Source organism: Mus caroli, chromosome 2 (genome assembly GCF_900094665.2).
Source record: "Mus caroli chromosome 2, CAROLI_EIJ_v1.1, whole genome shotgun sequence".
NCBI lineage: Eukaryota > Metazoa > Chordata > Mammalia > Rodentia > Muridae > Mus > Mus caroli.
In genome coordinates this window covers 26,690,061-26,702,017 of record NC_034571.1, presented here as the reverse complement: position 1 = coordinate 26,702,017, position 11,957 = coordinate 26,690,061, and the positions used below count along the sequence as shown (strand labels likewise).

General features: G+C 54.4%; 1 protein-coding gene across 1 annotated transcript; it reads left to right on the top strand.

The window, feature by feature from the left end:
• Positions 1-7,096: 7,096 nt before the first annotated feature.
• Positions 7,097-11,956, top strand: Asb6 (ankyrin repeat and SOCS box containing 6). The gene is made up of 6 exons (XM_021151120.1): positions 7,097-7,323; positions 8,214-8,389; positions 9,475-9,581; positions 9,676-9,784; positions 10,350-10,436; positions 10,566-11,956. Exons 1-6 carry the CDS (start codon positions 7,211-7,213, stop codon positions 11,228-11,230), a joined length of 1,257 nt encoding a protein of 418 aa, XP_021006779.1. The 5' UTR covers positions 7,097-7,210; the 3' UTR covers positions 11,231-11,956.
• The last annotated feature ends 1 nt before the right edge of the window (position 11,957 follows it).

Here is an 11,957-nt window from a genome sequence, read left to right as displayed (position 1 = left end):
CGGGGCAGTGTCTCTGCAGGGCACAAAGCTGTTTTGAAGGTGGTTTTCAGAAGGAACTGGGCTTTCGGAGCTGCACTGGATTTGAGTGGGGGCAGAGATTACCCGACGCAGCCTCACAGGCAGGCGGCCTAGAAATCTGCTCTCTTCTCAGAGCGGGGCTGCAAGAGGCTTTGGTCATGGTGCAGGATTCTCAGGAATCAAGGCTGGCCAAGCATACACCCTTCCTGTCCTGAGGACTGACCTACTTGGGGGGGGGGTGTTCTGCTCTGCAGGGGAGACTATTGCTTGGGCTCCCCTTTGGGTCTGGGGCCCACATCAGAGACCGCTTCAGCCTCAGTGGTCTAGCTCCAACCTGGTGCCTGCAGGATACATTGTAGCCTCCCCAGAGTAGAGCTCCACACCCCACACCAGCCAGCAAGAAATAACTGCTCCATGACGTCATTCCAATAGAAATGGTGCACACAGGATGGCTAGACAGTGTGCAGATAGGCCAAGGTCAAATCGGTATGGACAGTCTAGGTTCGGCCAAGGGGGTTAGCTTGCTTCCCTCTTGTCACCAACACAGAAATGACAGAATCTATGCCCGAGGGTATCCGAAGGCATCACCTCCTGTCAGCCAGAGCATGACCCTGGCAAATGCTGGCTATGCACAGGACTGGTGCCAGGATCTGGTGACTTCTCACCTGTAAAATAGATGTGAGGTTTATTTTGCTTGAATTTTTTCTATGCTAGGGTCTCAAGTAGCCCAGGCTGGCCTTGAGCTTGTCACAATCTCTCAAGTGGTGATTTTTATGTACCCCTGAGGATCGAACCTGGGTCCTTATGGTTGCTGGGTAAGTGCTCTCCCCACTGAGCCACAAACTCAGCCCCAGACATACACCTCTTGACTATAGTCAAACTCCAGAGCATGCCTGACTTGTGGCTCTCTCAGTTCTGTTCTCCAGTCATCTTCCTGGTTCTCTGACCCCTACTCCGTCTGTGCTGTCACAGTGTCCCTCTGGTCTTGGGTTCCAGTCCCTGCCTGCCTTGTCTCTCCCCTTCTCCATGTGTCTAAGGAAGCAGCTCCCTTCTCTGCTGAATTCTCTGTTCCAGCAGAGACATGGGCTGGGGGAAAGAAGGAAACAGCAGGCCACATATTGATTCCAGATGTGGCCCTCTCCCGGCTCTCTCCAGCAATTTAATTAAGTTCCCCAGACAGCCAGGAGAGGCTCTTAGTGATCAGATTTCCTGGCTCCCTCCTCCAGCAGCCATGGGCCCACGGTCTCCCTGACGGATGGCGACGGGTCCTTCCTGTCCTGAGTCAGCTTCGCCAACAGGGTAGAGCACAGAGAACTGGTCTTCCCAGGAGCAAGTGCCCCTGGCCCCAATTTCTGTCCATCCCTCCTTCCTCTAACTCCAGGGGTCCAAGCCCTCTTGCAGGCTCTTGGCAGGCTTGGTCAGACTCTGCTGAGCAGGCAGAGGGTGCCAGCAGGGCTCTCTCCTAAGAGAGCACCCCCCCCCAATATCCTGTGCCTGCCAGAGCTTCAGGCCAAGTAGGCACCAGTGAGCCTCTGTGATGGGGGAACCTCTGGGGCCAGGACTCTGAGCCCACTCATCTGCCACCAGTGGAGTAAGCCTCAGCCTCCTGGGCATACCCTCAAGTCCTCTGTGCAGTCTGACCACAGCGCAGATGGCACAGAGATCGAGGTGACTTGGTATTTAGGCAGATCTTTTGGGGACAGGTCTGGGCCATGTTTGCCAGTTGATTACCCACACAGGGAACTGGAAGTCACAGTCAGCATGCAAATCTGGCAGACCCTGAGAGGAAACTAACAAATCCCCTGCTCCATCCATTGCTTGGGCGGATAGGCCTTCAAGCTGAGCAAAGGGCAGCCAGAGCCCAGGCCCGGGTCCCTGGGACTCTATGCACTTCATCCCTGTTCTCCTGGGCTTCTGGGTCCCTGGGGCTACAGCTGCTGGGGGAATTAAAGGCCTGTGCTTTGTTTGGAGATGCGGAAGATGCCATGGGGCCACCTCTCGGTATACACGTCATGGTCACAGACTGCCCACCAGGGAACTAGCCTGGGCTCAGCTCAGCTATAAGTGACCGCCCCGGAGCGCCACACTGTGACCCCAAACCACAGACCATCTGCAGGGGCTAGAAGGTAGAGCAATTGAAGCTAGACTGGTGTCTCACCTTAGAGAGGGGCTCTGGGCAGATGTCCCAGGAGATAGGTAGGAAAGCTCAGTCCGCTCCCAGTGCCTCAGTTTCCCCTATGAGCCTACAAAGGGAACTTATAAATTAGGGCCCTCTGTCATTAGAACTGGAGCTGAACAGGACCAACTACAGTGAACCTGCCGCTCAGTGTCATAGGCCATCATAAGGGCGGGAAGTAGGAACAGAAAGGAGTGGACCAGAGGGTGGTGACCATTACAGCACTTCAGAAATAGGCTGAGCTCATCAGCTCAGCGCCTCAGTCCCCACACATACCCAAAGACTGAGCTCAGACCTGTCCTCCATGGTGGGACATCCTGTAGTGGCAGCCATGACTTTCAAATAGCTCACCTGATGGATAATTAGGTTCCAGTTACGTACAAACCCCAGAGGAAGGGCGTGGAGGGAAAGCAGGGTGCGAAAAGGGGAACCATTCCCAGCTGCCCACCCAGGGCCTTCTGAGGGACAGCTGGCTAAAGACCAGTCTCCTCTGGGAGCCATGAAGGACTTGGGATGGGGCCAAGGCATCACCTGTCCTGGCAGCTGCCCTCCCCAGGCCCAGGTGACAGAGAGAGCCAGTGAACGAAAATGAATTATATGTTGTGTCTGAGAAAGTGAGCCGGGGTGTGTGTGTGTGTGTGTGTGTGTGAGCGTGTGTGTACCTGTATGTGTGTGTGTGGAGGAGGCACCACTGGGGGTGAGAATAATTGTGAATACTCCTATGTTCCAGAGTGTCCGGCTGTGTGTGAGATAATGCATGTGAGTCTGAACAGATATAAGAACAAGAGCCTCTGTGTGTGTGTGTGTGCATGTGTATCTGTGTCTGTCAGTCTGTCTGTCTTCCCAAAGATCAATGAGAAACCAGTCCACCCTCAGGCCAAGGCTACTGTGGATACTAGAGGCCTTTCTCCCTCCACAGAGCTCAGGACCGTTTGCCACCCTTGAGTCAAATGAAGGTTATCACTCCTGGCTTGGGGAACCAGGAGTTGAGGAGCACTGAGGAAGTGACCTTGGTGAGGATGTTGATTGACAGGGTCTGGAGGGGGGAACAAGGTTGACAGAGCTGGACCAAACTTCAGCCTCAGATGCAGGAGGTGCACACAGGCTACTCCTTACCCACAGCTCTTGTCTGGCTTCTGGTCTCTTGTAGGACATATTCACTGCAGAAAAAAGCCATACAAGTCCAAAGAAGGGTGGGCCAGCGAGATGGCTCAGTGGATAAAGGAGCTTGCTGCTCAAGCTGAAGATCTGAGTTCAACCCCCAGGACCTACATGGTTGGAGGAACCAACTTCCTAAGGTCTCTGATGTGCGCACCCGCACACACACACACACACACACACACACACACACACAGCTTTCTAGATATTTAAAAAAATTTTTTGATCTTTCTTTTTTTTGTTTTGTTTTAAATAGAATCTCATCTGATTGTTCTGGCTGGCCTGGAACTCAATATATAGTCCAGGATGGGTGTGAACACATAGTATCCACTTGTCTCTGCCTCTTGAGTGTTGGGATTAAAGGTCATTGTTGTCATTATTGATGGATAGGTAGAGAGGCTAGCCACTTCTTCTCATGCTTGTTGACTTTTCGTCTGTGATTCACCTATACATGTCCTGTGCCTATATCCTGTAGGAAATGTTTACTGTTTTATTGATTTTTGGAAGTTCTTTATATATTAAGGTTACCTCTGTACATTATTCAGCGTAACCCCTAAACTCCCCTGGGGGAGTAAGGAGGAGGCACAGACCTTTTCAGGGTCTAAGGACTGTGTTTGTCCCTCACATGGCTGAGAAGTTTTGGAGTTGGGTGCCAGGATGGAGCTTGTCTGGTCAGGCACAGAGGGAGCAGTGGTGAGGAAAAGAGAGGGAAGGGTCAGAGCTGAAGGCAGGGGCTCTGAATGACAACTTTAATGGAAGGCAGATGGAGGAAACAGGACCCCTTGCTGACAAGAGGGGTCAAGGGGCATAGGGCTTTCTAAAGACAGGAGCCTGGGTGACTGGCTGGCAGTGGAGCCTGGCTCCTCTGTGAGATGCCTAAGGGCTATGAAAGGGCAAAGGTCAGTTCCTCCCTCCTGCAAGTCTAGACCCTCTAAAGATCCAAAGCCAGAGAAGCTGAAGGGACTGTGTGAGTCCCTGGTGGCTTATGTGTAGCGAGGTCGGATAGAATGGCTGGCAGTCTACCCTGCTGTGCTTCCTTGGGCCTGCTCTGAAACCTTGAGCCACATTCCTGCTCGGGAAAGAGAATACTCTCCTTAGTCTAGCGGCTTCACAGCATCAGTGTGAAGAGGGCTTAGCCCAGGGCTAGGACCCGAGGAGGGCTCCAATCAATGCACCTTAATTCTCATGTGTTCTATGTGTATTTACACTGAGTATGCATGTATCCACACGTGCTGTCTGTGTGTGTGTGTATGTGTATAGATCAGAGAACAACCTGTAGGTGTCTGTTCTCTTCCTTTGCCATAGGGTCCTAAAGATTGAACTCAGTGTCTTAGTCAGGGTCTCTATTCCTGCACAAACATCATGACCAAGAAGCAAGTTGGGGAGGAAAGGGTTTATTCAGCTTACTCTTCCACATTGCTGTTCATCACTAAAGGAAGTCAGGACTGGAACTCAAGCAGGTCAGGAAGCAGGAGCTGATGCAGAGGCCAAGGAGGGATGTTCTTTACAGGCTTGCTTCCCTTGGCTTGCTCAGCCTACTCTCTTAAAGAACCCAAGACTACCAGCCCAGAGATGATCCCACCCACAAGGGGTCTTTCACCCTTGATCACTAATTGAGGAAATGCCTTACAGTTGGATCTCATGGAGGCATTTCCTCAACTGAAGCTCCTTTCTCTGTGATAACTCCAGCTGTGTTAAGTTGACACAAAACTAGCCAGTACACTCAGGTCACAGGGCTTGGTGGCAAGCCTCGACCTCCTGAGCCAGCTCAGCAGCCCAGTTCTTCTTACTCTGCCTGTCCCTTTTCTCAGACACTGGTGACATCAAGATGCCTTTCATTGGACCTCGGCCAGAGCCAGGCAAGTGATCAAGTCATAGATGAAGACTGGCTGGAGAGACGGCTCAGCCATTAAAGGCTAGGCTAGGGGAAGATGCTGAGGCCAAGGCCAGAAGGACCACATCTAGATTCACCTGTTGCATGGGGCTTGTATTCTGCCCTCTCAGTTCCACTGACGCTCTAGTCTGGGGACCTTCAAAGTAATCCTATTTGGAAGAAGGGTCTTGTAGATGTCAGGAGGCTAAACTACTGCTATTCTGGATCAGGGCAGCCTCCAAATCCAAGGGTTGGAGCCACTGAGGAAGAGAAGTGACCTGGACAAAGGCACAGACCAGGAAACCACGATGCCCAGTCTTTATGGTGCTGGGTATGGAACGCAAGGCATTCTGCTGGGTGAGCCAACTCCCAGTTCCAAAGGGGAACTTTTTTTTTTCCCCCATGAATAGGGATGTTTTGCTTGCATGGCCATCTGTGCATCACTTTTGTGCCTGTGCCCACAGCGTCCAGAAGAGGGCACCAGATCCCCTTAGCCTAGAGTTATGGATGGCTGTGAGCCACTATGAGGGTGTTGGGAGCTGAACCTGGGCTGATCAAGATCTCTCCAGTAACCTGACACCCTCCACCCAACTCCTCTCCCCCTCTTGGAGATAGGGCCTCACTATGTAGTCCTGGCTGGCTAAGAACAGAACCTAGGTCCTTTGCAAGAGCAGCCAGTATTCTTAATAGCTGAGCCATCTCTCCAGCCCCTGTACAGATTTTTCCCCATTATTCCCTTTTTTTTTTTTTTTTTTTTTTTTGGCTTTTCGAGACAGGGTTTCTCTGTATAGCCCTGGCTGTCCTGGAACTCACTTTGTAGACCAGGCTGGCCTCGAACTCAGAAATCCGCCTGCCTCTGCCTCCCGAGTGCTGGGATTAAAGGCGTGCGCCACCACACCCGGCCCATTATTCCCTTAACAACCCAATAAACAATGACCAACTTGGTATTTACTCTGTTGGGTGCAGAGTCACATAGAGCTGAATTAGGTCATGAGAGGAGCTGTGTACCCATTCTGTGTAAGATCCGTGGCCACTGGGTTTGGTGTCCTGGGCTATCCCGGAACCAAGCCTGTCATCCCAACACTTGAGAAGTGGAGGCAGGAAGGCTCTTGTTTAAAACAAAGAAGAAATTTTGTTCCAAGCCAGTAACTCTATGGCAGATGGCAGGTACCAAGCAGAGAGAACACAAGCCCCCATAAGGGATTGGAGCTATGTCTATGATGGTGCAGCCTCAGGACCACTGACACCTCCCCATAACTGACCTATTTAGAGTCATCAGGGCCTTGCCGCAGGACTCAAAGTTGCAGCCACTCAAATTTGTGTAGGGGGACCCTACCTGGTACAGTCCTTTCTGCTATGCCACAGCTGCCTCCCTGCTCAGGGTCTAGGCAAGTGATATTATGCCAATTTTCCAGACCAGGACATGAAGGTTCACTGAGTCCCTCCAGTGAAAAGCGGGAAAAGTGGGCAGCCTGTTTGGCTAGGCGTCAAGGGACAGAGAATAAGGAACTGCCCCCAGCGTCTGTGGGGAAGAGTTGGGGTGCAAGATCCTCATTACGCCACTTGGTCTACACAGTGGAGAAACTGAGATGGTTGCAGCCTTTCCTTAGAGAGTGGCCAAAGTCAAGTAGGCTGCAGAAAGTAGTGTTCAGGCTCCGAACAGGGCCTGTGTCACCTCGGATTGGAGCCAGTCAGTAGCGGGGCCGCACGCCCCGTCGGAGCTCAGACGCCCTTCAGCAGCCTCGCGGGGAATTTCAGTGCGGGGCAGAGCCGGGCAGTGATGATCGCCGCGAGGTCCTCCCCGGCGGCAGGGGGCAGTGTGACTGCACATGCTCCTCCAAAGGCCCGCACGGACCGGAAGTAGGAGTGGTAGGATAACTTCCGGTGCGGAACTGCAGCCTGGGAGGATTGCTCACGGGCGCGGGGTCTGAACCGGTAGATTAGGAGGTGGTGGCGAGTGGGTGTCGGGACACGCGGCCGACGCCATGCCGTTCCTGCACGGCTTCCGCAGGATCATCTTCGAGTACCAGCCCCTGGTGGACGCCATCCTTGGCGCCCTGGGCATCCAGGATCTGGAGCGGCAGGAGCCCCTGGATGAGTAAGTCGCTGCGGTCCTCTGTGGTTGTCGCAGCGGGAGTGGGAGCTGCGTGGCCGCGAGCTCGAGTTCCAGCCTGAGGCGGGCTCGGAGCGTCTTGCAGGGCAGAAGACCCGGGCCTCGGCTCCGCTCCCTGTGCATGGATGCTGGAGGAGACGTCCTGGCTGGAGCCGACCGCGCTTTCCGCAGACAGCAGGCCTCTCCGAGAGCCTCTGGGGAAGCAAGCCGGTGTGGTCCGTGTGCCCTGTGCAGATGGGTACTCGGAGCGCTACGCCTTCGGAGTGCTTGTGCTACAGAGACAAGCGAGCACCCAGACCGGCATCGCGGTGTGAGAGGCAGGGAGTAGGGTGGGGCAGAGGAATAGCATTGGGGGAGTCGTGAGCCGGCATTGCAGGCTAGCAGTCTCACCAAGGATGTCTTTTCTAAACCACATCAGCCCTTTCCTCTGCGGCCTACTCTGTAAATGCTGTGCCAGGCGTTTTTAAGAACTCGGAGGCGGGGCCGCAGGGCTACACAACAAGGCGCTACTGCCCTCCTTTGGCGGAGCCCAGCATATTCAGGAGGGCTGCCCCAGATAAGCGTTTTGTGTCCGGGCGTTGGTCAGATCTTAGGGCCCACCTGTTGCAAGAGGTCTGGTGGGTGAGATTAGGGCGAAGAGCAAGTGAGGCGCGTCGTGGCCAGGTGACTCTGAAGGTGGTGTTTGGGCTGTTGTCAGAGCTGGGGTAACATATGCTGAAGGAAGGCTTTGAAATCACTTCATGCTTTTGACCAAGAAAGAGTTGTGCCCCACAGAGCATGCGCAGCTTGTGTGGATGATTGTGGAAGGGCACACAGGCTAGGGCCACTGGCCCCCGTGAGTTCCCACTTTCTCTGTTCTGCCTCTTGGTGCACAGTTATGCTTCCAGTGAGGAGAGCCGGATCCTGGTCCTCACGGAGCTGCTGGAGCAGAAGGCTCACTCTCCATTCTACCAGGAAGGCGTGAGCAATGCGTTGCTGAAGATGGCTGAGCTGGGCCTGACTCGGGCAGCTGCTGTCCTTCTGCAGAGTGGGGCCAACCTCAATTTTGAAGGTCAGCAGCATCCTGAGGGGTGGGGTGAGCAGGACTAGGCAGCCAGGCCCAGCCACTGCTTTCCCTCCTGTCTTTGGGGTGACTTCCCTTGTTCTTTTCCTGTGGGTGTCTTTCTGGGGGCTCTTAGCGCCTCTACTCCCACATCTTCCAGATCAATCCTTCTACCATGTAGAGAATACACTGGCAGTGCCCAGAGCTAAGGGAAGGTGATTTTCTCTGCTCTGAGCTGTCCTGCAGGTTTTGCTCTGGCCCTAGAGGTGGGAAGATAAGCCACACTGGGCATCTGTTACAGCTGGCTGCATAGGTTCCTTAAGCATCAGGAATGATGAAGGGCCAGCCACCTGTCCTGCTGTCACCCCTAGGAGGTAGGAGACAGGTAGGGCTGCCCATGAGCTTGTGGGGACTGACCCCCACACAGGCCTTCATGCCTTTCATTGGAAAACAGGCTTAGAGACTACAGGGAACTTGGGAATCCTACAAGCTACAGATGCTGGGGAGGGGTGGTTTCCAAAGCCCATCCACATTATGGTCAAAGGGCCTGGCTATGTGACACATGCAGAAGGCTGAGGCAGAAGGATCTCTAGTGGTCTTGTGCTACCTAGCAAGGTCAGGGCTGCCAGAGCTAGGTAGTAGGGACCCTGGCTCAAGAGACAAAGACTGGGATGGAGAGATGGCTCAGAGTGTTAAGAGCACTAACTGCTCTTCCAAAGGTCCTGAGTTCAATTCCCAGCAACCACATGGTGGCTCACAACCACCTGTAATGGGATTTGGTGTCTTCTGGACAGCTACAGTACACCCATATAAATAAAATCTTTAAAAACAAACAAAGGCTGGCTGTGCTGCTAAGCTAGAGCACGCAGCCACACTGCATTCTCCTCAGGAACAGCCCTGAGGGGGAAATAAGCGGAAAGGATACAGATGAGCTGTAGCCTACGGGAACACACCAGGACAATGCAGATGAGCTGTAGCCTACGGGAACACACCAGGACTTGATCTACACACCTGAGAAAAGGGTGCTGGGAGAGGCTCCGAGGCTAGCTCCCGAACCTTCAAGAACAGACAAACCTGAACTTCTTTGCCTTCAGACCCTGTTACCTACTACACAGCCCTGCACATTGCTGTCCTGAGAAACCAGCCTGACATGGTGGAGCTGCTGGTGCGCCACGGGGCTGACATCAACAGGAGGGACCGGGTAAGGGCCAGCTCCAGGCTTGGGCATGTTTGGTACGTTTACCAAAGAGCCTTGCAGGCTCCAGGCAACATGGCTGCTGTCCCCTTTGGCTCAGATCCATGAGAGCAGCCCCTTGGATCTGGCCAGTGAGGAACCCGAACGCCTGCCCTGCCTGCAGCGCCTCTTGGATCTTGGAGCAGATGTCAATGCAGCTGACAAGAATGGTAAGAGAGACGCTGAGAGGTTTTAAGAGCACTGCTGCTCTTGCAGAGGACCCGGCTCAGTTCCCAGCACCCACGGGGCAGCTCACAACTGTCTGTAAATGTAGTGCCAGGGGATCTCGAGACCTCATATCACACACAAACATACATCATGCAGGCAAAACACTCATACATAAAATAATAAAACTTAAGTGCTGGGGTAGAGGGCTGGCCATCCCTGGGGCTGGGTACCTGTTAAGGGTTCAGAAAAGACAGGCCAAGTGTCTGGGTGCTGGCCCCAGTCGATGGCATGGCCACACCTGGCATACGGGCAGAGGGTGGCAGCCTGCCTGAGTCCAGCACCCAGCGACTCTGGAGAGAGTGTGGTCACTGTCTGCACACTGCCCCAGGAGGCATCTTTAAGAGGTGAGTATACCCAGCGTCTGTGTGTGGATGCAGGCGGGTCTTGACCTTGCTTGGCCCTCTTATTCCTGTTTTTGTGTGGATGAAATCAAGCCAGCAGCTCTTCCCTCAGCCTGAGAATCCTGCTTCCACCCTCCTCTGGGCCTCACCTCCCTCTGCTTTGTAGGGAAGACAGCTTTACTTCACGCCCTGGCCAGCAGCGATGGCGTGCAGATCCACAACACAGACAACATCCGGCTCCTCCTGGAGGGAGGTGAGGGCCCCTGTCCACCCATAGCTGCTGCTGCTGCTCCTCACCTCCCACCCCCACCCCACACATCTACACCATTGTCTGGTAAGGGCTGCTGGTCAGCTCTCATTTCTGTTCCCATGGCTCTTCCAGGGGCAGACGTCAAGGCCACCACCAAGGATGGGGACACTGTATTCACCTGCATCATCTTCCTGCTCGGTGAGACTGTCTGTGGGGACAAGGAGGAGGCCCCGATGATCAACCGCTTCTGCTTCCAAGTCACGCAGCTCTTGCTGGCCCACGGTGCCGACCCCAGCGAGTGCCCGGCCCATGAGTCCCTCACGCACATCTGCCTCAAGAGCTTCAAGCTGCACTTCCCGCTCCTCTGCTTCCTGCTGGAGTCTGGAGCCGCCTACAACTGCTCCCTGCATGGTGCGTCCTGTTGGTCTGGCTTCAACCTCGTTTTTGAGAGGCTCTGCTCGCACCCGGGCTGTGCCGAGGACGACAGCCACATTGAGCTTCTGCATAAGGCTGAGACCGTGCTGGACCTCATGGTGACCAGCTCCCAGAGGCTGCAGCTGCCTGAGAACCTCAACATCCACCCAGTGGGTAGCCTGGCAGGGAAGATCCAGGCCCTTCATGCCTCCCTGAGGCAGCTCGAGAGCTACCCGCCACCTCTCAAACACCTGTGCCGGGTGTCCATCCGGCTGTGCCTGCGACCGTGGCCTGTGGACACCAAGGTCAAAGCACTGCCCTTGCCTGACAGGCTCAAGTGGTACCTGCTCAGTGCACACAGTGATACCCAAGACACTTGCTGACAAGTCCCAGGGTGGAATGATCTGCGGTACCTGAAACCAGCCTGAGGATAGAACTGGTACCTATAATGGCCTTTGGGGGAGGGGTCCCTTTTATCTGGGAAAGGCCTGCCCTTTACTGCTATGAAACCATTAGGGTGGTGCCCTGGAGGCCAAAGGCATGGAAGGCTGCTCCAGGGAGATCCCCACCCCCCTCCCTCTCAGTGTTTCACAATGGGAGGGGCCAGTGCAGAGGGGATACAGCTGCCCTCTGTATTAGGAGCTGACCCTGGCTGTGCACAGGGAATGAGGCCCAGGCCCCTCAGAGCCCTGGAAGCTGTGGTTGGCCCCATGGGGGAGGTTCCCAGAACCAGTGCCAAAAATCCTGGGCCATCCAGTAAGGCCCTACCCATTTATTCTGCCACCTTGGGTCTCATGATGCCTTTGAGGAGCTGGGGACAGAACTGAGGCTGCCACAGGCTGGTCTTCTGGGTTAGAGGCCTGCCCAGTCCTGTGGTGGTCAGGGCTCTGGCATTGTGGTTGGTGGTAGCTCTGCTCACGCCATACCCAGGTCTCCGGGCTGGTGCCTTCTGTTTAAAGGCATCACGAGCACGGCAGGATTTGTGAGGGGCCCAGAAGACACTGCTGAGGCCAAAAGCTGGCTCCACTCTAGTGCCAAGCCCTCACAAGATCTTCGCAGTTAGCTTTTGGGAATGAGCAGAGACGATTAAATATATTTATAAGATTAAAC

What these genes read in the sequence shown, in the direction of transcription:
- Asb6 (XM_021151120.1), top strand. Translation starts at nt 7,211, where the DNA reads ATGCCGTTCCTGCACGGCTTCCGCAGGATCATCTTCGAGTACCAGCCC. An exon ending in CAATGCAGCTGACAAGAATG is followed by an intron (nt 9,785 to 10,349) that starts GTAAGAGAGACG and finishes TCTGCTTTGTAG; the next exon opens with GGAAGACAGCTTTACTTCAC. An exon ending in CCGGCTCCTCCTGGAGGGAG is followed by an intron (nt 10,437 to 10,565) that starts GTGAGGGCCCCT and finishes TGGCTCTTCCAG; the next exon opens with GGGCAGACGTCAAGGCCACC.